General features: G+C 48.1%; 1 protein-coding gene across 3 annotated transcripts in view; it reads left to right on the plus strand.

The window, feature by feature from the left end:
* LOC128418534 (retroviral integration site protein Fli-1 homolog) overlaps positions 1 to 21494 on the plus strand; it is a 30452-nt gene extending 8958 nt beyond the window's left edge. Inside the window, exons 2-9 of one of the 3 annotated variants that reach the window (XM_053398275.1) lie at positions 9118 to 9323; positions 12159 to 12316; positions 13469 to 13672; positions 14652 to 14738; positions 15396 to 15461; positions 17033 to 17092; positions 18592 to 18639; positions 19171 to 21494. In XM_053398275.1, coding sequence (XP_053254250.1) covers positions 9118 to 9323; positions 12159 to 12316; positions 13469 to 13672; positions 14652 to 14738; positions 15396 to 15461; positions 17033 to 17092; positions 18592 to 18639; positions 19171 to 19685 — 1344 coding nt within the window. In that variant the 3' untranslated portion in view covers positions 19686 to 21494. The remainder of the gene's footprint in view (positions 1 to 9117; positions 9324 to 12158; positions 12317 to 13468; positions 13673 to 14651; positions 14739 to 15395; positions 15462 to 17032; positions 17093 to 18591; positions 18640 to 19170) is intronic. The other 2 variants (XM_053398276.1, XM_053398277.1) reach the window with 2 other exon arrangements.
* The last annotated feature ends 888 nt before the right edge of the window (positions 21495 to 22382 follow it).

The raw sequence follows: 22382 nt of genomic DNA on the forward strand, positions 1-22382 counted from the left end.
AGCAATAAAAACCCCACAAATTAAAAACAGTTAAAACAACTAAAGCGATTAAAAACAGGTTAAGACAGTGGCTGCTTTCAGTCTGCATACAATATGTAGCTGATTACTTTCTCCCATTTGACATTGTGTTTCCTTTGCATTGAAATTAACAGGGTAGAATAACGTAACGACAGTGTAATTTTTGTAATTAATTGCAGAACTTACATACTTTTGCTACAGAGGACGGTGAGACGAATAACATGGATTTTAGCAGAAGGCAAATTGCAGCAGAAGAGAAACAGTTACACATATCAAACATGTAGGGCCAAGTAAAACAATTATTTCTTAAGCAGCTGTCTCATTCAGTATAAGGAGGCACAGGTGACAAAGAGGTCTTGCACCTTGAGGGAGTATCAGCAGAACGTGTCCAGAGGAGGGCAACCAAAATGGTCAAAGACCTGGAAACGATGCCTTATGAGGAACGGCTAAGGGAGCTGGGCATGTTTAGCCTGGAGAAGAGGAGATTAAGGGGTGATATGATAGCCATGTTCAAATATATAAAAGGATGTCACATAGAAGAGGGAGAAAGCTTGTTTTCTGCTGCTCCAGAGAAGCGGACACGGAGCAATGGATCCAAACTACAAGAAAGAAGATTCCACCCAAACATTAGGAAGAACTTCCTGACAGTAAGAGCTGTTCGACAGTGGAATTTGCTGCCAAGGAGTGTGGTGGAGTCTCCTTCTTTGGAGGTCTTTAAACAGACGCTTGACAACCATATGTCAGGAGTGCTCTAATGTTGTTTCCTGCTTGGCAGGGGGTTGGACTCGATGGCCCTTGTGGTCTCTTCCAACTCTATGATTCTATGATTCTATGATTCTAAGAGGGAATGTCACCTGGTGTGGCCTGCCATGCAAGCTACAGCTGCTAAAATTATATCCTCTACACAATTATTAAAAGTGCACACATCCCTTTTTTGCATCTGAGTACCATGGTGGGACGTGGGTGGAGCTGTGGTCTAAACCACTGAGCCTCTTGGGCTTGCTGATCAGAAGGTTGGCAGTTCGAATCCCCGCAACAGTCCCAGCTCTTGCCAACCTAGCAGTTCGAAAGTACGCCAAAAAAGTGCAAGTAGATAAATAGGTACTGCTTCAGCAGGAAGGTAAATGGTTTTTCCATGCGCTGCTCTGGCTTCACCAGAAGCGGCTTAGTCATGCGGACTACAGGACCCGGAAAAAACTCTTTGCGGACAAATGCTGGCTCCATTGGCCTGTAAAGCGAGGTGAGTGCCGCAACCCCAGAGTCGTCTGTGACTGGACTTACTGTAACTGTCAGTGGCCCTTTACCTTTACACCATGGTGGTGGGGAAAATTTTCATTGGGATTAGAGTGGGAAATTAAAGCCCCTTTCCCATGTCATGGCCCTGATCCACTTCTGTTCCCTTTATCATTTATTTGAGTCTCTTTGTGTCAAAAGCAGACACACAGTGTAATTATCTAGTGGACAGAAGTCTTTGATGGTCAGCTTGCTTGGTTTTCTCATCAAACCAGGCCAGGATGATTGACAGTAACCTGGAAAAACACCAGTCCATTCTGCTTCAGTACTTTTAACAGAAGTTGTGATTTGTAGAAGTGAGCGTGTGAAGCTGTTCAGGCATGGAAATGAAACACTGAATGGTGGTGGTTCATTGTTGCAGAGTGAATTATTTAAGGGACAGGCGCATCAGGGTCTGGCTCAAAACTGGCCACTTGACATATTAGGCAAGTGTTTGGTGTGTCTATATATTGCTTCATTTCATGGGAAGATTCTCCATTCCATTCCTGTATTGCTTTTCTTGTACGTTCTGTCCTCCATTTCTCCCTTTCCGCATTCTAGTTTAAATAGAAGAGTTTCTAAAATTAAATTCTAAGGTAATGCATAAGAGGACACAGATACCTGCACTGTTAATTTGTGTAAAAAAAAGGAGAGTTCAGCAGACATAGTATGTCCTGGGCTTATCTCTTCTACATAACTGTTAAAGGTGCAGGAGTACCTGCCTTTCCATCCAAATACCTTATCACAAATCGTACTTTCTGGCCTGGAAACAGGGTGGATGGATGCAAAGGAAGGCATAGTTGCATAGAATAGAGGCAGGCATAGGCAAACCTGGCCCTCCAGATGTTTTGGGACTACAACGCTCACGATCCCTAGCTAACAGGACCAGTGGTTAGGGATGATGGGAATTGTAGTCCCAAAACATCTGGAGGGCCAAGTTTGCCTTTGCCTGGAATAGAGAATGTCAGCAGGTGTAGCTGAAATTTTCATGCAAGGCACATCTGATGAAATTCTCTCTTGTACGCAACTATTAAAAGTACTGCAGAGGAGCTTTCTTTTCTGAAACTAGGTCATGCTCAGTTTGTGTCAGTTCCTCCAATTCGTTCCCCCTTCCAGATCACCAGAGTGCCTATCTGCAGGGATCAAATACTGCAAGCAAAGGACAAAACAAGAATGAAAGCGCAACCTTTACAGGGTCGTCCTATGCACAGCTGTAGCGAGGTTATTTTTGTAGAGTGTTTCGGCAACACACAGGCACTCCTGTGTCTTCATGCAACTTTATGTGCTGTCCCGCCCAGTCTGCTTTTTCAGTTTGATCCGTAGTCACGATAGTCAGTGAAGATACGCATTTGTGAAACTCAGCACCGAAAGAATCTTGATGCAATCGTGCACAGAAGTACACCAAGATGGTTAAAATAGCAAAAACAAGAAGCCGAGGTAGTGCAGATGGCCAATGGGAAACTGTAGGAAGTGAAAGCTGTGTCCAGTAGTTTGCAAACAGTACTCTGTACGATGACTGAACTTTTTTGTTGTTGTTGTTAAGGAACAACTAATCGTTGAAGGCATTTGAGAACAACAAAACAGGCAGTTTGGAACTCCCAAAACCCAGGAATAAATTGGGATGGGGACAATTTCCAAATCATCCCTAGTTTGGAGGAGCTGCTGGTTTCTTTCCCCAGAACCCTAGCTTTCAATCTGTGTCCTGGGGGCCCCTAGGGATCTGCAGAAGCTTACTGGGGGCTCCTGAAGGACAGTGTCAGTCAGTAATAGTAGCCAAACTTCTCTGAATGGCAGCTGGCCCACCACAACTCAATTTCACAGCCACAGGATGTTCTGCGAAGGGTTGCATTGGGTGACCAAAGAGGGCAGGTTCCTCCCCATTTAATTAATTGCACAGAAAAGAAATTCCAACAGGTATAGTTTGCACGACACCTGCTAAAATCCCCTCTGCTAGTCACTTAATTGAAGGTGCAGCAGCCTTCTCCTTGTGCCCATCTCTTTGTTCATGCTCCCAGTTTGTGCAGGACAGCATCCCCCTGAATGCTGGTCACTGGGGGGGCAACAAGAGGAGAGGTCTTTGGCCCCCGTGCTGCGGTGGCTGGTGCCCATTGCAACTGATGGGGCAGAAGGCAGTGAGCCCCAGCGCTACTTGGAGCCAGAGCAAAGGACTTCTAGCTTTGACCCCATCTCCTCCCTCCTGAGTTATACAAAGGCAACACTGAGACTCAGGAGGAGGAGGAGCCAGACAGGGTGAGTGGTAGAGCATCTTTTGGGCATGCAGGAGGTCCCAGATTCAATCCCCACATCTCCCCTTAAGGCTGGGAGAAAGACCCTTGTCTGGAACCCCGGAGAACTGCTGCCAGGCTGTGTTAGACAATACTGCACAAGCAGGACCAGTGTTTGAATCAGTATAACCTAAGAGTCTCATCTACAAATCTTTAATGCACAAGCAGGTGGAGACAGGAGGAAGTGTTTTCTTTAGGTACTTCTCTGCTAAGCTGTTTAGGGCTTGAAAGGTAGGTGCCAGCATCTCGCACTGGACTCAGAAGTAAATAGGCAGCCAGTATAATTATTTCAGAAGTTGTGTAATATGGCTTCAGATAAGAATTATAGCAGCCTAATTTTGAATTCTTTGACACTGTGTAGTAATAATAAAAACAACAATAATAGTAGCAGTCCTAGTATATTGGGATTGCAATATTTCAAAAAGTGAAAATCCGGACACAAAAGTTGTTAAACTTTTTTTGGCACAGTTGTTGAGCTTTGTTGGCAAAAAGACAAACGATAATATAGTTTTTGAGCTATTTTAAAGGGAAATTGCCAAAAACGACACTGCCAACATGGGTTGACATATGTCCAGGTTTTCCTAAACATTTTAGCGATTTCCGCCCAGACACCGCTTCCGACTGCAGTCTTCTGGCTGTGTCCAGGAAATTCCAGACGTATAGCAACCCTACATCGTTAATGCTCAGTGAACACCTTTCGCTTTCTGTTCCTCACTGTTATATACCTCTTGCTGGACTTCCCCAAAACTGTTCAAAACCTCTGCCTCATTCTCATCTAAGTATTCTTATAGTCTCCTTGTCCGAAATTCTCTGCCCATATCAATGGGAATTTCTGTGTGAAAACGTTAAAGTTGTTTTACTGAATTGTCTGCTCAAGGACTCCCTTCCTTTCCCCAAACGTGACAGGAGAAAGATCTGAGAGAAACACCAAGAGAAATAATCTGACCCATCTAGAGTTAACAGGCTACTGATTTTCTGTGTTTCTTTTCCAAGAGACACTGGTCATTACTTAGGCACCCCTGTACTGGGAAGTTTTTAATGTTTGATGTTTTGCTATGTTTTTATTATGTTGAAAGCTGCCCAGAGTTGCTGGGGCAACCCAGGCGGATGGGCGGGATAGAAATAATACAACAACATCATTATTTTTAATACTACTATTATTATCATTATTGTGGAGGGCTGTCGGTCCTCGTTTGGCTGTCTTTGTTTGTTTGCTGGAGTGGGGGGGGGGAAGCTCCCATTGGTTTAATAATTTTTCTGCCTGCTGCAGCAGTTGTAATATGCCATGCTAGATGCAGCACAATTTTAAATTGTGTCTTTATTGCTTCTTTTATTTCTTGAATTGCCTTTGATTGTACTACAATTTTCATTTCATAGGAACAGAACGTAGAGCAGTATCACAGCACTTCAAACTATCTTCCCCCAAAGAATCCAAGGAACTCTAGTTTGTTAAGGATGCTGTGAGCTGGTAGGCAAACTGTGTTTCCTTCACAGATTCACTTTGATTGTGACTTCAAGCTGGGGATGATGTGAGCCCTTACCTGCCATTTAGCATGGTACAGGAGGTCCTGTGTGGGCTTCTCATCTTCCGGAGAATGAGGCCTAAGTCACCCTAGTAGCCCAACGATTCCTCTGAGTATCATATGAGGGGATCACAAAATCATCATCATCATCATCGCTTTACAGTGGTACCTCAGGTTAAGCACTTAATTCGTTCCAGAGGTCCGTTCTTAACCTGAAACTGTTCTTAACCTGAAGCACCACTTTAGCTAATGGGGCCTCCTGCTGCCGCCGCGCCGCCAGAGCACGATTTCTGTTCTCATCCTGAAGCAAAGTTCTTAACCTGAAGCACTATTTCTGGGTTAGCGGAGTCTGTAACCTGAAGCGTATGTAACCTGAAGCGTATGTAACCTGAAGCGTATGTAACCTGAGGTACCACTGTATTTGTATGCCGCCTTTCCATAGTTAAAACAATGCTCAAGGAGGCTTACAACATGACAAGATCTACACAGTGACCAACACAACAAAAGTCATAAACAATAAATAAAACACATCAAAACGTACCCAACCAAATGGAAAACAATTGCCACATAAATCATAAAATCTAAAACTAAGAATGCAGCATTAATATCAATCACAATTTAAAATGGCATAGATAAGAAACAAAAGCAATTTAAAAACAAAAAGAAAACAAAAATGTTATACACCTTGTGTATAAAGGTGGACATTTCAGCTCCAGCACTGCATGTTAGTAGTAGGAGCTTTGTTAACCATGATTAATATGAACCAGGATTCCTTATTAACCCAAGTTTTAACCAAATTAAAAACAACTAGAAACAGTGGTTTTGAGGCTCAGTTTCAATGCAGTGTTATTTCACATTTTGAATGACTAAATTGTACCATATAATCATAGAATTGCAGAGTTGGAAGGGTCATCTAGTCCAACCTCCTGCAATGTAGGAATCTTTTGTCCAGTGTGGGACTCGAACCTGCAACCTTGAGATTAAGAGTCTCATGCTCTACCGATGGAGAACTGAGCAAGTTCAGTGGGCATGAAATGCTACCTGACTATTGGGAACAGAATGGAGCGTGCTGTAGAAAGACCTGGCCACCTGGCTAGAATGCTGAAGAGGAGCTTTCTACACTGCAATATTTTGTTGCAGTGCCCCCCCCCCCGCTTTAGTATAAGTGATTTTATCTGCCAGGCCCCAGCAGCTTTGCTCTGTGGGCTTGAGGCAGCAAGCATGTGTTTGCTGAAGGAGCCGGGAGAGAAGCAAACCACACAGCTCTCTTCCCCCTGCATTGGATGATACCATCTCCCCACCAGTGGTGCCTGCAGAAATGTCTGCTCAGCACCCCCAAAGACTTCTGCTTTTGGTGCATGAAGGAACGCGCAGCAGCACCCTGGCCCTGGGTGTTGGGAAACAGGCGCCTCATGCAAACTCTCCTGCAAGACAAATTTTGAGCCTATGAGGCCTGGCCTGTACTATTCTGCAGGAGGGGAATGGCTTATTTCAATGTTCCCTTTCTTTTAGTTTTGGCTTTTTAAAATCTCCCTGCAAGTAGAGGTTTAGTATAGCAGGAAGATAGCTGAGCTCAAACCTTTCTCCTGAATGTGCTCCCCACCTCGTGTTTTCCCCAACAGAAGGCAGGAGTTACTGGTTTTCCTTTTCCTTTTTTTTGCATGGGAGAGCATTCAAAGACACTACCCCCATCCTGAAGCTTGAAGTCACATCCGCCGGAATTTTTCCTCCTTGTTCTCTTGCACATGACAGGGTCTATTTATGTAGGATTGGATAATCGTTATGTTGTGGGATGGCCACCTGTCAGGGAAGCTGTAGTTGAGATTCCTGCATTGCAGGGGGTTGGAAGAGATGGTCCTTGGGGCAGGGGCAGAGCAAGGTGGGTGCGGTCCTCCCCTTGTGTCACCTCCGAGGGGGGTGACAAAATGCTGTGCGGCCCTCAATGTCTGTGAGAGACTCTGTGGCTTTGGCGTGCGCTGGCTTCCCGCTGCCAGCTTCCCCCTTAGCTGTAGGGCGGCAGGCAGACTCCTTGTTGCAAGGCATGCGATCTCTGCAAAAAAAGCTCAACAACTCTAGCTCCCCCCCAAAATATGAAATAAAATCAAACCATTTTTGAAGGCAAAATAAAATAAAAAAGTCAATGTGTGCGTGGGGGTGTGTGTGACAAGAAATTTTCCACACCGGGTACCACCTGACCTTGCTACACCACTGCCTTGGGGGTCCCTTCCAATTCTATGATTGCTCTGTCCATTGAGCCACACGGGCTGTTTAGACTCAGGAACCCCGAGGGAGCTGGTTTTCTTTCGTGACTGGACTTAAGAGCTCCAGCGCTGATTGTGCGCAACCTCCTCCCTCGGTTTCCTGAGCTGGGGGTGCGTCATCGCCCGGGAATTCCATTGTCGAGATAGGGCCGGGATTTGTGGAAACCTCTCTGTGCAGTCCTGGGAAAGCTCAGCCGTCGACTTCCCCACCTGTTGCGTTTTTCAAACCAGAATCCGCCGTACGGAGCCGGCCCAATTGTTAGGCAGGGTAAGGCAGCAGATATTGGAGCGGTGGGCAGCAAAGTTCTGGAGGACCAAGCTCTGTGGTGCACACAACCTGCCCTCTGTACTAGGGTTGAATCAATTTGTCAACTGCACTTTCTTATCTTCCCCGGTTTAGGTTCGTTTTGCCACATTTCTGTATGTTTCCAAAACTCTTATTGGAAAAAAATGCAAGCAGATTATTAGTGTGCGTTTCTCTGAATGCACTCATATTTGCACAGCATTTTCCCCTAACAGCATACATGGAGGGAGCCCCACCAACCTGGGCCATAGTTGGAGTATTTGCTTTGCAAAACGTCCCAGGCTCAACCCCCAGTGTACTCAGGTAGGGCTGGGAATAACCCCAGTCTGAAATCCTGCAGAGCTGCTGGCCGTGTAGACAATTCTGAGCTAGATGGACCACTGGTCTGACTCAGGATCAGGCATTTCCTACGTTCGCCCAGGAAGCAAAACATATTGGGTCTCCCCTGCTACTACAGGTCTCAAGTGACTTTATATCTGCTTTTCAAAGCCCTGACGAGAAGCCATTGGGACTTGAGAGACAGAAGTGTCTGATGTTTTGGTTTCAGTCCTGCATAATCCCAGCTCTCTCTGTACTCAGTTTCCATTCCTTCTGGGACCAGCCCTACTGTTTGGCAGGGTAAAGCAACTCAGCTCAGGCTGCAAATTGGGGTGGCCAAATGCAAAAGAAAACAGGGCTCCTGTGCCTTGAACCATCATGTAGAAAGGATTTCAATACCTGCTGAAATTCCTGGGGCAGGAACCTTGTCCTCCCCGCTGCAAATCCTGCAGTACTTTTGGGGAGCCCCGAACTTGTTCATCCTTCTTAGCTTATTATTGTCCTTTCTTTTAACCAATAGGGTTTAGATTTTTCTGCCTCTGGCACCGACATTCTTTCATTCCCAGAAAAGGGGAGGGATGGCAAATTCTTTGGAAACCTAACATTACTGGAAGTGGCAGCATTACTGCGGAGATCAGTCTCATGAGAGAGGCTTGGCCCAGTCATTGCATTGTTTTAACTTCAAGCGTGTTGTTAAAAACTCTTTCATCTACTCGGGCTTTTAAAGCCAATTTACCCTAATAGGTTTGTTTTCTTTAGAGTTCCAAATGTGTGTGTGTGTCTCTCTCATCCTTGTTTTCTGATGGTTCTGTTTAGGTTGGCTTCTTTGATTGTTTTATTGTTGTACTGTACGTTGCCATGAGTTTGGGGAACTATGAATAATAATAAGTATTGTTATTATTAATCATTCCCCCATTCTTGTAAGGAGCTCAGAGTTCTCCCATGTGCTCCAGCAGACATTTTGCATGGACTGGGGAACCTTTGGCCCTTTCAGATGTTGCTGAGCTACAGCTGCCATCTTCCTTGACCAGTGGCCTTGCTGACTGGGGCTGATGGGAGCTGGAGCTCGCAAGTTCCTCTTCTCTGATTCCCAAACCCTGATCCTTTGCTTGTACACTTCCCCCCCACGCTTGCAGGAGGCGCTGTCAGTCGTAAGCGAGGACCAGTCCATATTCGACCCATCCTTTGGCACCCCGCATCTCCTGAAGACAGAGCTGCCTTCGGTGGACAACTACGGTGGCAAGGAGGGCATCGGTCTGGAGGAGCCCCAGTGGCAAGCCCAGGCCAACAGCAGAGGCCATGTGGTGAAGCAGGAGAATGAGCAGGTCAACTGCTCCAGCAGGTCAGTGGCACTTCTTTGAGCTGGCTAGCAGAAATCTCCCTTCCTCCCAGCAGCCATCATGGGAGGAAGCTTGAAGGGCTAATTTTCTTGTAATCATGTGGCTGCTCAGGGCCCAGGAACCTTGGCTATTGGTTTCGCCCAGCTTAGTACTGCTATTGAAAGGGAACTACTTGACCAGCTTCTTGCTGGGTGGGCAATGATAGTCTAAATGGGCCTCGCACCAAGTGAAAACAGAACATGGGGGAGATAAGAGAAAACTGGCTGACGTATTTGATCAAGAAAACATATACGCAGCTGACAGGGACTGCAGACACGCCATCCAGTCAAAGCCTGCTCCCCCAAAAAGAATCCTGGGAGTTGTAGTTTGTTAAGGGTGCTGGGAATTGTAGCTCTGTGAGTTTCCAGGATTCTTTGGAGGCGCTTTAAATGTGTGTTGTGTATGCAGCCTAGCATTCCCTGCCTCTACAGCTCGCCTAACCCAGATCTCCGCATTCTTTCTATCTGAAGAGGCTGCTTTTTCTATTTTGCTCAGAACTTGCTGCTGTGCCTTTAAGAAGAGGTTGCTTACAGGGACATAAAGAGCAGGAGCTGAGAGGCGATCCTTTTACCTCCATATTGCCTGCCCGTTTCTTGCAAACCAGGCTGCTGTTTAAAGCACAAAGAGCAAACCAGGCTTTTATTATCATTATTATTCCTGGTCAGTTGGCAACCCTTCTGAAGCTTGTTTGCCCTGCTGTTGCAAAAATCTGATGCACAGGGGCAGGGCAGGCCATTGGTGGCTGGTGCCCATTGGGACCGGCAGAGTGGGCGGCAGTGAGGCCAGTGATAGGCAGATCTAACCAGCCCCTGGGAGACCAGGGTTCAAATTCCCACTCAACCATGGCCCTGTCTCTCAGCCGAACCTACCTCACAGCGTTGTTGAGATTAAATGAGGAGGCCAGGGAGCCAGGGTACATGCCACTCTGAACACCTTGAGGGAAAGGGTGGAATACAAATGCAAAGAATACCTATAAATTCTTAATGGACCATGCTCCAGTGAGGATGGGGTGATTCCCTACCCTGCTGCAGCGCCTGGGCCTTTCAGACCATTTTTACTGGCTGCAGGACATATCTTCCCCTGGAGCTTGTGGCTGCTCTCAAACCCACAGGAAACAACTCACTTCCCCTTCAGCCAAGCAGTTTATATTAGGCGAATTTGCATCAACCAACGGGCATCTGGTGCAAAAGAGGTTAGCGTAGTTCAGGGCTTCCCAACTTCTTTCTAAAGTAGGCTAAACCTCAGCTCAAGCCCTGCTCAAAAGGAAGGTGAACTCAAGGGAGGGACGCAGCTACAATTCCCAGAGTGGCTTAACAACCACCCCTCTTTGCAAGGAATGCTGGGAATCGCAGCTCTGTGAGGGGGACAGGAGACTCCTAACAACTCTCAGCAGCTACTAGACAAACTACAGCTCCCAGAATTCTCTGGGGGTGAAGTCGCTGCTTTTTGAAGTGGTATCATAGTGCTTTTAATTGATGGTGTGGATGTTGACCCAAGACGCCACAGCCCACCACAGAAAAAGCCTGTTCTTGTGCTTCCACGCTCAGGAGGAGGAGGCAGCACATGAAGAAGGGCCTCAGAGGATGGTCACAGAGTCCAGAACGGTTTCTGCCTCTGTCATTGATGCACATAGAGCCCCATAAGCTCAGCTAGCTAGCCAGGCTAGAGGCCTTGTGCCTTAACTTGTGCTAGGAGCAGCTTTAGTCCCAAGGTTGTAAACAACATTCCTAAGTGTCTACATTTGACAAGGAGATGTGCTCTGCTCAAATGTCCTAACCCCCTCAGGTAGAAAGGAATGCAAAGAGACCACGTGCAGGAGGGGCTGCTTAGAGAGAGAGGCCTTTGTTTCCTTGCCTAATGAATATGTAATGAAGGAAAGACCATACATGGTATAATTTGTATTGTGTTGTAACTTTAGATTGGAGGAAGTTTATGCATATGTATTGCTTTAATAGATAACAGCTATGTATATTAAGAAGGCCCCACCTTTTGGGGGCTTTGCTCAGCTTTTGGAGAGTGATCCCACTGAGCCATTATTGCTAGCAATAAACACTCTTTGTTTTCTCACCGCTGTGTGGAGATTTCCTTCATAATAATAATAATAATTTATTATTTATACCCCGCCCATCTGGCTGGGCTTCCCCAGCCACTCTGTGCCGCTTCCAACAAAATATTAAAATACCGTAATGCATCAAACATTAAAAGCTTCCCTAAACAGGGCTGCCTTCAGATGTCTTCTAAAAGTCTGGTAGTTGTTGTTCTCTTTGACATCTGGTGGGAGGGTGTTCCACAGGGCGGGTGCCACTACCGAGGAGGCCCTCTGCCTGGTTCCCTGTGACTTCACTTCTTGCTTCAGTGAGGGAACTGCCAGAAGGCCCTCGGAGCTGGACCTCAGTGTCCTGGCTGAATGATGGGGGTGGAGACACTCCTTCAGGTATACTGGGCTTAGGCCATTTAGGGCTTTAAAGGTCAACACTTTGAATTGTGCTCGGAAACATACTGGGAGCCAATGTAGGTCTTTCAAGACCAGTGTTATGTGGTCTCGGCGGCCGCTCCCAGTCACCAGTCTAGCTGCCGCATTCTGGATTAGTTGTAGCTTCCGGGACACCTTCAAAGGTAGCCCCACGTAGAGCGCATTGCAGTAGTCCAAGCGGGAGATAACCAGAGCCTCAAACGTTGATTTTTGCTACATCATCACCTGCAAAATGCTGGGAGTGTGCCGTTCAGTCATGGCAAGTTCCCAGGCCTCAGTGAGCACGTCGTCCAACAAAGCCCCCTCTCCCTCTCTTCTCCGCCAGCAGGCAATCGCCCGTGGACTGCAGTGTGACACGGAGGGGCAAATCAGGGGGAGCAGTTGACCCGTCCCAGGTATCCTATCCAGGTGGATACAACAACCAGCGCAGCAGCCCACCTGTTAACCCCCCCAGCGAGGAGAAGAGGGTCATTGTCCCAGCAGGTCAGTATATGGGGCTTTTTGGCATCTCCCTGCCCTTCTCCCTGACTTCTGGTTCACACGCTATGCTGAACCCAGGTACAAGCTCTCTCTACACATGTACAAGGGTGTGTGTGAAATATTGTGTGCTTGTTGGTTTCTACAGCTGAGCTTTTGTGTGCACAGACTGTACACTTGTTGAATGTAATGTGTGAATACCCCTGCTGGCTTCTTGTATTGGGGAACAGCCTTTTCTTCCAGTAATGGCTGGTTTTCCATGCTGTTATTCCACCCGCTGTGGGCGACTACCAAATCCCATTTGTATGCTGTACTCTTGACACAAGGGATGGTGACCAAATCACTTCATTACAACAAACTCTTAACACATGTAAAGCATGAGAACAGCCCACTAGAAACCTATATCCTTTCAGCTGCTTCTAGAACTCCTGAGCTTTTGTGTAAAACCAGGACTACACTAGAAAGTAAGGGGTTGCGGTGGTGGATGACTGTTCAATTAGAAGTGACAGGAAATCACACATCACATGCTCAGAGGCGCAATCATCTTACATATTCCTGGTCTGAGCTCTAAACTTCAAAATAGGTCAAGAAAGGCCTATGGATGGTGTATTGTTAATAAATTCCAGGACATGTTTTATGCGAACCATTTCACCAAACATAAGAGCACCCCGCAGAACCGATTATGGTAGGGTTGCCATAATTCAGAAAGAGAAAATCCAGACAGAAAAGTTGTTGATTCTGTTTTGCAAAATCGCAAAGAAACGAGGTTTTAGAGGTATTTCCCCCCAGAAATTGCTGATATCGCCACTTCCAATATGGGTTGCACCATGCATTTAAAGCACATGACTCCCCCCTCACAGTATGCTGGGAACTGTAGCTTGTTAAGGGTGCCAGGAATTGGAGCACTATGAGTGGTAAATTACAGTTGCCAGGATATTTTAAAGCATGCGCCTTTGATGTATGGTGTGTACTCAGAGGTAGCCTCACTATTATATCGCCCCAAAGTATCCTGGGAACTGGAGTTTGCAAAGCATGCTGGGAATTAGCTCTGTGAGGTGTGAAGTACAGTTCCCAGGGGCCTGCAGAGGGTGTTCTGCCCAAGGAACATCCAAAACCTGGAGCCAACATTGTACCCAGACACCTGTATCTCTCCAACAGACCCTGGCGTGTGGACCCACGAACACGTCCGCCAGTGGCTTGACTGGGCAGTGAAGGAGTACGACCTCATCGACGTTGAAACCGGCCTCTTCCAGCATGTGGACGGCAAGGAGCTGTGCAAACTTGGCAAGGAAGGTTTCCTGCGGCTCACTACACCATACAACGCCGACGTGTTGCTGTCTCACCTCAGTTACCTGCGCCAGAGTAAGGCCATTGAGAGGCTCGGGGTGGCAACTCAGTTTTCAGATAGAGGCTGCGTGTGGAACAGGGGGGCGTTGCACAATAGCCACTTCTAAAAATTGCTTTCTGCTCCCTCATGGGGAGCTGGTTATCTGAACCATGCAACACTATCAGGAGAATTGCATGACAGATCTGTGGCAAAATTGCGGTGCTGGACAGTAGGAGTATTCATTTCCTCCAAAAACGCCTTGCATGTAGAGCATTAGCCGCTCAGGGAACCTGCTTCCATGACACACTAACTTTCCATGTGTGGGGTGGTTTCAAAGAAGGGATACGCATTCAAATGAAAGATCCTCCGCTTCCAGTCTGAAGCAGTGCAAGAATGGCACAGTGACAGAGCATGTGTAAGGTTGTAGTTTTGTCCCCCAAGCTCGCCTCTTTGCAGGGGATGGAGAAGAACTAAGAACATCAGAATATGTCAAAGGCCCATCTAGCCCAGCCAGCATCCTGTTCTCACTGTGGCCAACCACATACCTATGGGAAGCTCAAAAGTAGGAGCTGAGCATAATAGCTACCTCCCCATCTATGATTCCTAGCAACTGATATTCAAGAGTATACTGCTAGCAACCATGGAAGTAGAACATATCCAATGTGGAATTTGAGACCCTGGACTTAGAGGCCTAGTGGGAAGCAGATTCCTTAGCTCAGGCATAGGCAAACTCGGCCCTCCAGATGTTTTGGGACTACAACTCCCATCATCCCTGACCTGGTCCTGTTAGTTAGGGATGATGGGAATTGTAGTCCCAAAACATCTGGAGGGCCGAGTTTGCCTATGCCTGCCTTAGCTCTTGAACTAGCTTGGAAAGTATTCTATTATTCTTACTGCAACTATGATTACCCTGTGATAATAGCAAACGAAACTTCAATCTGTGACTGGCCAATGACCACCGCAGCCCCTCCTGCCCTCTAATAACTCTTCTGCATTTCTCTCTCCTCCACCCAGGCAGCCCCACTTTTACGTATCCGCCTGCGCCGGTCATTACTCAGCAGCCCCCGCCCCCGCCACCCCCGAGGGCCCAAGTCAAATCCGGTAAGTTGCCAGCAAAGGTAATGGCAAGATTGGGACGTGGGGCTGGGATAGGACCTGCGTCTCACAGATCTCACATGAAAGCAAAGTTGTAGTGCTTGAGAGGGAGCCACAGAGTCAGGGGAGGTCTGGCTATAGACCCAATCTGGCAATCCTCAGCTTCCGTAGTAGTCATTATCGATATCCCCCATTCTCTCACATTTTACAGAGAATCATTGATGCCAACCTGCTGCAGGCTGGTGTTTCTCAGTGTTTCATTCCCAACTTTTCCCATATCCAAACTACTGTGTTTTAAAAAGAAGAAAAGAATTGCAGCTCCAGCCTCTCCAGGGGCAAAACACCACTGAGGCTCTTCAGAGCTACTGCACCTTTAGTTAGAAGCTTCCTCCTTGTAGCTTTTGCCACTAATTGCTTCCTGTTGAAAGCGGCGAAGTGTTAGGGATTGCCCCTTAATTTGTCATGTCTCTGCATGGAGGGGGGGGGGAGCGCATATATATTTGGTTGTTACACAGTATTGCAAGCATGATGAACATGGACAAAATACACCGCCGTTTCCCATTTTACAAGACGGGGGTCTTTGAATCGTCTGTGAACTGTGTCTTTCCTCCCTGAAATAGCACCTCTGTTTAATTCAGGCCCATTTTCTCTCTCTTGGTACAGAGTCTGCATATGAAGAAATACGGCGCAACAGCTGGGGCAGCGGCTCCATCAGCACAACTTCCAAAGGTACTAGTTAGTCATTCCCAGAATAAAAGCTGGGAAGGCTGCATTTTTAATCTCTCTCCTCTGGTTGTGTTGATATGGGGCAGGGCCATAGCTCAGCGGTCCAGAACATCTGCTTCTAGTGCAGAAGGTCTCAGGTTCAATCCCTGGCATCTCCAGCTAGGGCTGGGAGAGACCCTCCTGCCTCCTGAATCCTGGAAAGCTGCTGCCAGCCAGTGTGGGCAATCCTGAGCTAGCTGGACCGGGGGGGGGCAGGGTTGACAGCTCCCAGTTCTCCTAACCTGCTTGGCCAGGAATTAATCGTTCTCAGTCTGCATGGACTGGATGGACAAAGCTACAGGTGCCCGATAGGCAGAGGACCCCTCCAGACGTCCTTTTTCTTGTGCACACATGATTATTTGTTCTCATGGAGCCAGAACACAGAGTCATTCAACAAAGCTAAAGGGTATGAGATTCAGGAGAACGAGAGAAGAAGTGCACCCTTAATAATAAGAATTTATTATTTATACCCTGCCCATCTGGCTGGGATTCCCCATCCACTCTGGGCAGCTCCCAACAGAACGTTAAAAACACAATAAGAGATCAAACATTTAAAACTTCCCTAAGCAGGGCTGCCTTCAGATGTCTTCTAAAAGTCAGATAGTTGTTTATTTCCTTGACATCTGAAGGGAGGGCATTCCACAGGGCAGGCACTGCTACCTAAAAGGCCCTGTGCCTGGTTCCTTGTAACTTCACTTCTCGCAGTGAGGGAACTACCAGAAGGCCCTCAGAGTTGGACCTCAGTGTCTGGGTAGAACACTGGGGGTGGAGACGCTCCTTCAGGTATACTGGGTTGAGGCTTTAAAGGTCAGCACCAACACTTTGAATTGTGCTCAGAAACGTACTGGGAGCCAATGTAGATCTTGGTGGCCACTCCCAGTCTAGCTGCCGCATTCTGGATTAGTTGTAGTTTCCGGATCACCTTCAAAGGTAGCCCCACGTAGAGCGCATTGCAGTAGTCAAAACTAGAGCATGCACTACTCTGTTGAGACACAGTCTGCGGGCAGGTAGGGTCTCAGCCTGCATACCAGATGGAGTTGGTAGACAGCTGCCCTGGACACGGAATTGACCTGCGCCTCCATGGACAGCTGTGAACATAGAGATAATGTTAAACTACAGAACTTGCTTCCACAGCAAGCTTCCACCAACCTACATCAACCTACATTGCTTTTACAAGGTGATTAGACAAATTTATAGAAGTTAAGTGCATTGATGGTTACTCATCCTGATGGCTGTAGGATACCTTTTGAGATCAGTGTGCCCTTGAATACCAGCTGCCGGGAACGAAAGCAGGACAGAGCCATGGGACTGAAGCCCCTCTTGCAGACTGTCCATAGGCATCTGGTTGACCCCTGTGAGGAACAGGATGCTGGTCTAGGTGGGCCTTTGGCCTGATCCTGCCATGCTGTTCTTTTGTTCTTTTGACTTCAGTCAAGGGGAAATAGTTCTCAGCCCCAGTGAAATCAAATAATTGCATATGGACATCTTTTGTTTCTCTCTCTTAATGCTTCCCTTGCTGCTTTTCCATCTTCAAGGTTCTCCACCACAGATCCAGGGTGTCGGCAGGACTCCTGATTCAACACGCATTGCTCCAGGTACAGTTTTTCACCTTTCCTAGGAGGAGTTTGCACCATTTCCTGCCTTGGGACTGCCACCCTTTTTTTTTATCAGCCTCTGTTCTTGTGCTTTTAACAACAGCATCATCTGCAACCCAGCAAGGGCTCCAGTGTATCTCCATCCTGTCAAAAGGATCACCTGCTGATTTCTGTAGATCAGGTTGTTAAAGGCAGAAGAGCAGATTAGGCTCCTCTTTTTCTGGTCAGTTGGCAACTATGCTTTCTAATGACACCACACATTTTGTGATGTGGGGATGGCAAGCATATTCTTATAATGCCTTCAAATGAATATATTTAGCTTGCGCAGGTGGAAGGGGCAAAACAGGACTCTTATATCCACGGTGTTGAAGAGAAAATTTTGACACGTGCAACTTGTCATGTCAGAGTTCTGAAGGGAAGGGAAAATGTGCACTAGCTAAAAATCTCTCTTCTGTATAAACAGAGGAGATAGATCATGGACTTCAACAGGTCACCCTAGCATCAATGGCATGCCTTTATTTAAATATACGTTCCTTCTTACCCCTAATATATTTTCCACTCGCGTTTCATCTCCACAACAGCTTTGTGGGGTTGGTCGTGGCAATTTTTCTGCGGCTGGAGAAAAAAAAGCTGAGGAGCAGAGATGCTTCCAAGGTCACAAATAAGACCACTGCTGAGCTGAGCGGTAGCCAACTTTTTTTAATGGCAGGGCTCCTGTGCCTTTAACGGCTATGTGGCTAGCAAGAATTCAGCTGACAAAGCTTTTCTCAGCATGGAAAGAACAGTGATGGGGAAAGAATTGTTGGCTTGGTTGGATTTCTGCTTGCCACTCAGCTCCTAAAGACCTTGCTAAGAAGAGATGTTGGCAAACTAACAAGGTGGTGATTTGAACTTGGCTCCCAATGCAATAGCATCTAGTAGGCCACGGATGGGGACCTGTGACCCTCCAGATATGGTCAGACTTCAAGTCCCATCAGACCCAACCAGCATAGCAAATGCTCAGGGATGATGGGAGTTGTAGTCCAGCAACATCAGGAGAGGGACCCCAGGTTCCTCATTCCTTGGAGTAGAACATAGTGGCTCTTGGAGCAGTTGGGCCAGAAGGAGGTCTAGTTGTTACTGAGGTGGTCAAGGATACCTGTACTTGCTTCAGACGGCAAGTGTGGGCTCACATTGCTGAATGCAGAAATCCTCTCTCCTTGCACAAGGATTGCTAGCATGTCGTGCCTACAGCCTAGCCTTGAACTTGACAGGCTAGTTTTCTATTTGCAGGGACTTTTATTTACTGATATGGAGGAGCATTCAGCTGCATGAGCTGCAACCTGCAGTCTGAAGTGGTACGGCCCAGCCCAGAGCTGTACCACCTCAGCCAGAGCTCAGCCGGGAAGCGCCTGAGAACAGCAGTGAGGCTTTCCAGGCGATGCAACAAGGCAGAGCTGCCGGTGGGGAGGTGCATCTTACTCCAGCCCCTCTCACGACTCCCTTCTCATTCTCACCAGATCCATACCAGGTCCTGGGACCCACTAGCAGCCGCTTGGCAAACCCAGGTGGGTCCAAACGTCTCTTTCTCTTGGGGAGTTAGAGGGTGTGTGCAGCCGGGCTCGTGCCACAGAGGTGCCATAATGGGAAAAGAAAGCTTTGCCTGTTGAATCCCCTTCTAAGGCTGGGAAAGGGCAGGGAGATAGCAAATAGGTGCTTGCAGAGACGAAAGCTCCCACCCGTTTAGCGAGCCAAGCTGTTTGCTGTGACAAAAACTTGGGCAGAGGATAATATGGGAGTGAGGAGCAATGATGCACCATGTTCAAAAGCCCAGTATTGATCTCCAATAGAGATGGGGAACCTCCGGCCCTCCGGATGTCATTGGACTACAACTCCCATCATCCAGTGGTCATGGATGATGGGAGTTGTAGTCCAGCAACATCTAGAGGGCTGCAGGTTCCCTGGCCCACAGCACCTGCATTAGACCTGCCCTCTTAACCTGGCCAACCCACTCGCTGAGCAGCTTCGCAGACAGTTCAGAGCTCTCACCTTTGCCCCCAACCCCAACCCTTAACCAGGCCCCTTCTCTCCCCCGGCAGGCAGCGGTCAGATCCAGCTGTGGCAGTTCCTCCTGGAGCTGCTGTCGGACAGCAGCAACGCCAACTGCATCACCTGGGAGGGCACGAACGGCGAGTTCAAGATGACGGACCCCGACGAAGTGGCTCGGCGGTGGGGCGAGCGCAAGAGCAAGCCCAACATGAACTACGACAAGCTGAGCCGGGCGTTGCGCTACTATTACGACAAAAGCATCATGACCAAAGTGCACGGCAAGCGCTACGCCTACAAGTTCGATTTCCAGGGCATCAACCAGAGCCAGCAAGGGCAGCCGGGAGAACCTGCCCTCTACAAGTACCACCACACGGACCTGCCTTACCTCCCGCCCTACCACCAGCAGAAGGTGGGCTTCGGCCTGGGCCACGCCGCCCAGATGCCCACCTCCCCCACAGGCTTCTTTGGGCCCACCTCCCCCTACTGGAATTCCGGCGGGGGCAACCTCTACCCAAACCCCAACGTGCCCAGGCAGCCCGGAAGCCACTTGAGCTCTTTCTTCTAGTCCCCTTGATGCCTCCGGGGCCCTTCAAGCTACTCTGACTCCTGCGGCAGCCAGCAGAGCTCATTGTTCAGACAGCAGCCGAGCCCAAAGACTGTGAATTATCCTGGGTGGTGTGGATGAAGGTCCTGCCACCAGGGGGCAACCCTCTCATCTCCTTTGGCACTTAGTGCAACACCCATCTGATCTCCTCCTTCGCCACTAGGAGGTGATGGACTTGGCTGGAACTTCTACAGCACAGACGGGGAGCCCGCAGCTCTCCTGTTGGTGTTGGGACTACAACTCCCATCGTCCTTGACCCAAGGCTGGGGGTGATGGGAATTGGAGTCCGGCAACTTGGGGAAAGGGCCACAGCTGCCCCATCCGCGGCTCCCGAGCGAATGACAGAGCCTAATAAGGGCTTCGAATTTGCATGCACCATAGCAGAGGGAACTTGAGGTTGCAAGAGACTTGCTTGGCATCTTTTCATGGCTGGCCTAAGACGTTTTGCTGATGACAAACACAGCTGAGCAGAGCAGGCTAAGGTGGGGAAACAGCACAGGCCGAGGGGGCCTGCAGCCTAGTTCTCCAGCCCTTTGCTGCCACACCTCTCACACACAAACACACACGACCTCTGCCACCTAAGGCGGCTGTCTCACTCTCCCTTAATGCCAGTGGTACCCAGAGTGGTTTTCCAATCAACCCCTCTTCCCAGGGAACTCTGAACTATAGTTCTGTGAGGGGAATAGGGGTTGCCTTAACAACTCTTTGGGACGCAGGTAGCGCTGGGGTCTAAACCACAGAGCCTAAGGCTTGCCGATCAGAAGGTCGGCGGTTCGAATCCCCGCGACGGGGTGAGCTCCTGTTGCTCGGTCCCTGCTCCTGCCAACCTAGCAGTTCGAAAGCACATCAAAGTGCAAGTAGATAAATAGGTACCGCTCTGGCAGGAAGGTAAACGGTGTTTCCATGCGCTGCTCTGGTTCACCAGAAGCGGTTTAGTCATGCTGGCCACATGACCCGGAAGCTGTACACCGGCTGCCTCGGCCAGTAAAGTGAGATGAGTGCCGCAACCCCAGAGTCGTCCACGACTGGACCTAATGGTCAGGGGTCCCTTTAACAACTCTTAGCGCCTCAAGCAAACTACAGTTCCCAAGATTCTTTGGGGGTGGGGAGCCATGGTGGTTTAAATGTATGCTTTAAATCTAGGGTGTGAATATGCCATAATCGCCCTTGTAGAACTTAGCAGAGAAGACAAAACTAGAATGAGTCAGCTCTGCCAGTCGTTGGTTCTGGCTTCCCCCTACTGTTGGGGTCCCTGCTTTCTGCCCTATCGGCCCCAATGGGCCACAGAGGAGGTCAAGCCTATATGTTAAGACTAGCAGCTGCTGGGGGAGGAGAGACACTGACATACAGTACAGCCACAACAATAGCAGCGCCATTTTCTCTTGGAACATCAAATTCCACTCTCTGTTTCCAAACCCTGGTGTGACAATAGAAGTAGCATTTTCCAGCATGGCAGTGATGGTTGAAAAGGGCCTTTGCTCCTGACTTGGGCATTTCCAGTGTATTTGGGCGGTGGGGGGTGGGGGGGTGGGGAGATTAAGGTAGCAAGTGCTTATTGGCTAGCACTCATGCCATCACCAGGGCTGCTTTTGCCCCCTTAAGTCAGCCCACGTTTTCTGCAACTATTTTTAATGTTTTAATGCTTAAGGTTCACGGTTTTAATTTGCCAGGTGGGTGGGTGGGTGGGTAAGGAAAAGGGAGAACATTTATATTCCTATTTTTTAAAAGATGCATGTGTGGCAGTTTTAAAATAAATATTAAGAGACACAAGGGGTTAAGAAGCATTTGTATATGCGTATCAAGAGGGGCTGAACTTAAAACTGCAGGTGACCTCCACAAAATGGTCTTCACCGTTCTACGATTGCAAACCTCAAAGCACAATGGTTAGACTTAACTTCGTTGAGCTGAGCGAGGCTCTCGAGTGGGCTATTTTCCAACTTCTTTCCAAAGTCTTGAGTATTTTCCAACCTCTTTCCAAAGTCTTGAGCACCTTTTGCCTTCTCATTTGTAGTAAAAGCTGCTCCGTTTCCTTCCAGAATCCTCACAATGGTTTGGAGTCGTGCTATTTTGGGGCAGCGTGGCAAACTGAAAACACAGACCCAGCCAATGGTCAGGGCAGGTACCCCTGGGGATCCTGGACAATCACTGGTGCTCTAACAAGTGCCCCAGGTTGCCTTGTGGTGATGCCAGGCCTCATTCTGGGCACTGCAAATTTACCTCTAAACAGTGTGTGGAGGCCGTCTATTAAGAATGGAACATATATTAGTCTTCAATGACTTTAGCAATCTCAGGGGCTCTGGCGGACAGTCGTTAGGGGAGGATGTTGTTGCTTGGAGATGGGTCGCTTCCCCTCACAGAGCTGCAATTCCCAGAGAAGCAGCAATGACTGCTAAATCTCTTTCAGTTTATAATGTACATATATATCAGAGGTAAATAAGCATGTGATCTGAGCATGCAGCAAACCACTTGAAGCTGTAAAGTGGAACGAGCGTTTTGTTATATAAGGCTCTCCCATGAAAGAGATCCCCACAAGTAAAAAAATCCAGCGCAGAAAGGAAGTTTTTGTTTCAGGCTGTTCCCTGCTATGCTAGGTTTCTACTTGCAGGGAGAGTGTTGCTGTTGTTTTACATATGGGATTGTTGAAAATAGGATTCCTCC

Source organism: Podarcis raffonei, chromosome 8 (genome assembly GCF_027172205.1).
Source record: "Podarcis raffonei isolate rPodRaf1 chromosome 8, rPodRaf1.pri, whole genome shotgun sequence".
Taxonomy (NCBI): Eukaryota; Metazoa; Chordata; class Lepidosauria; order Squamata; family Lacertidae; genus Podarcis; species Podarcis raffonei.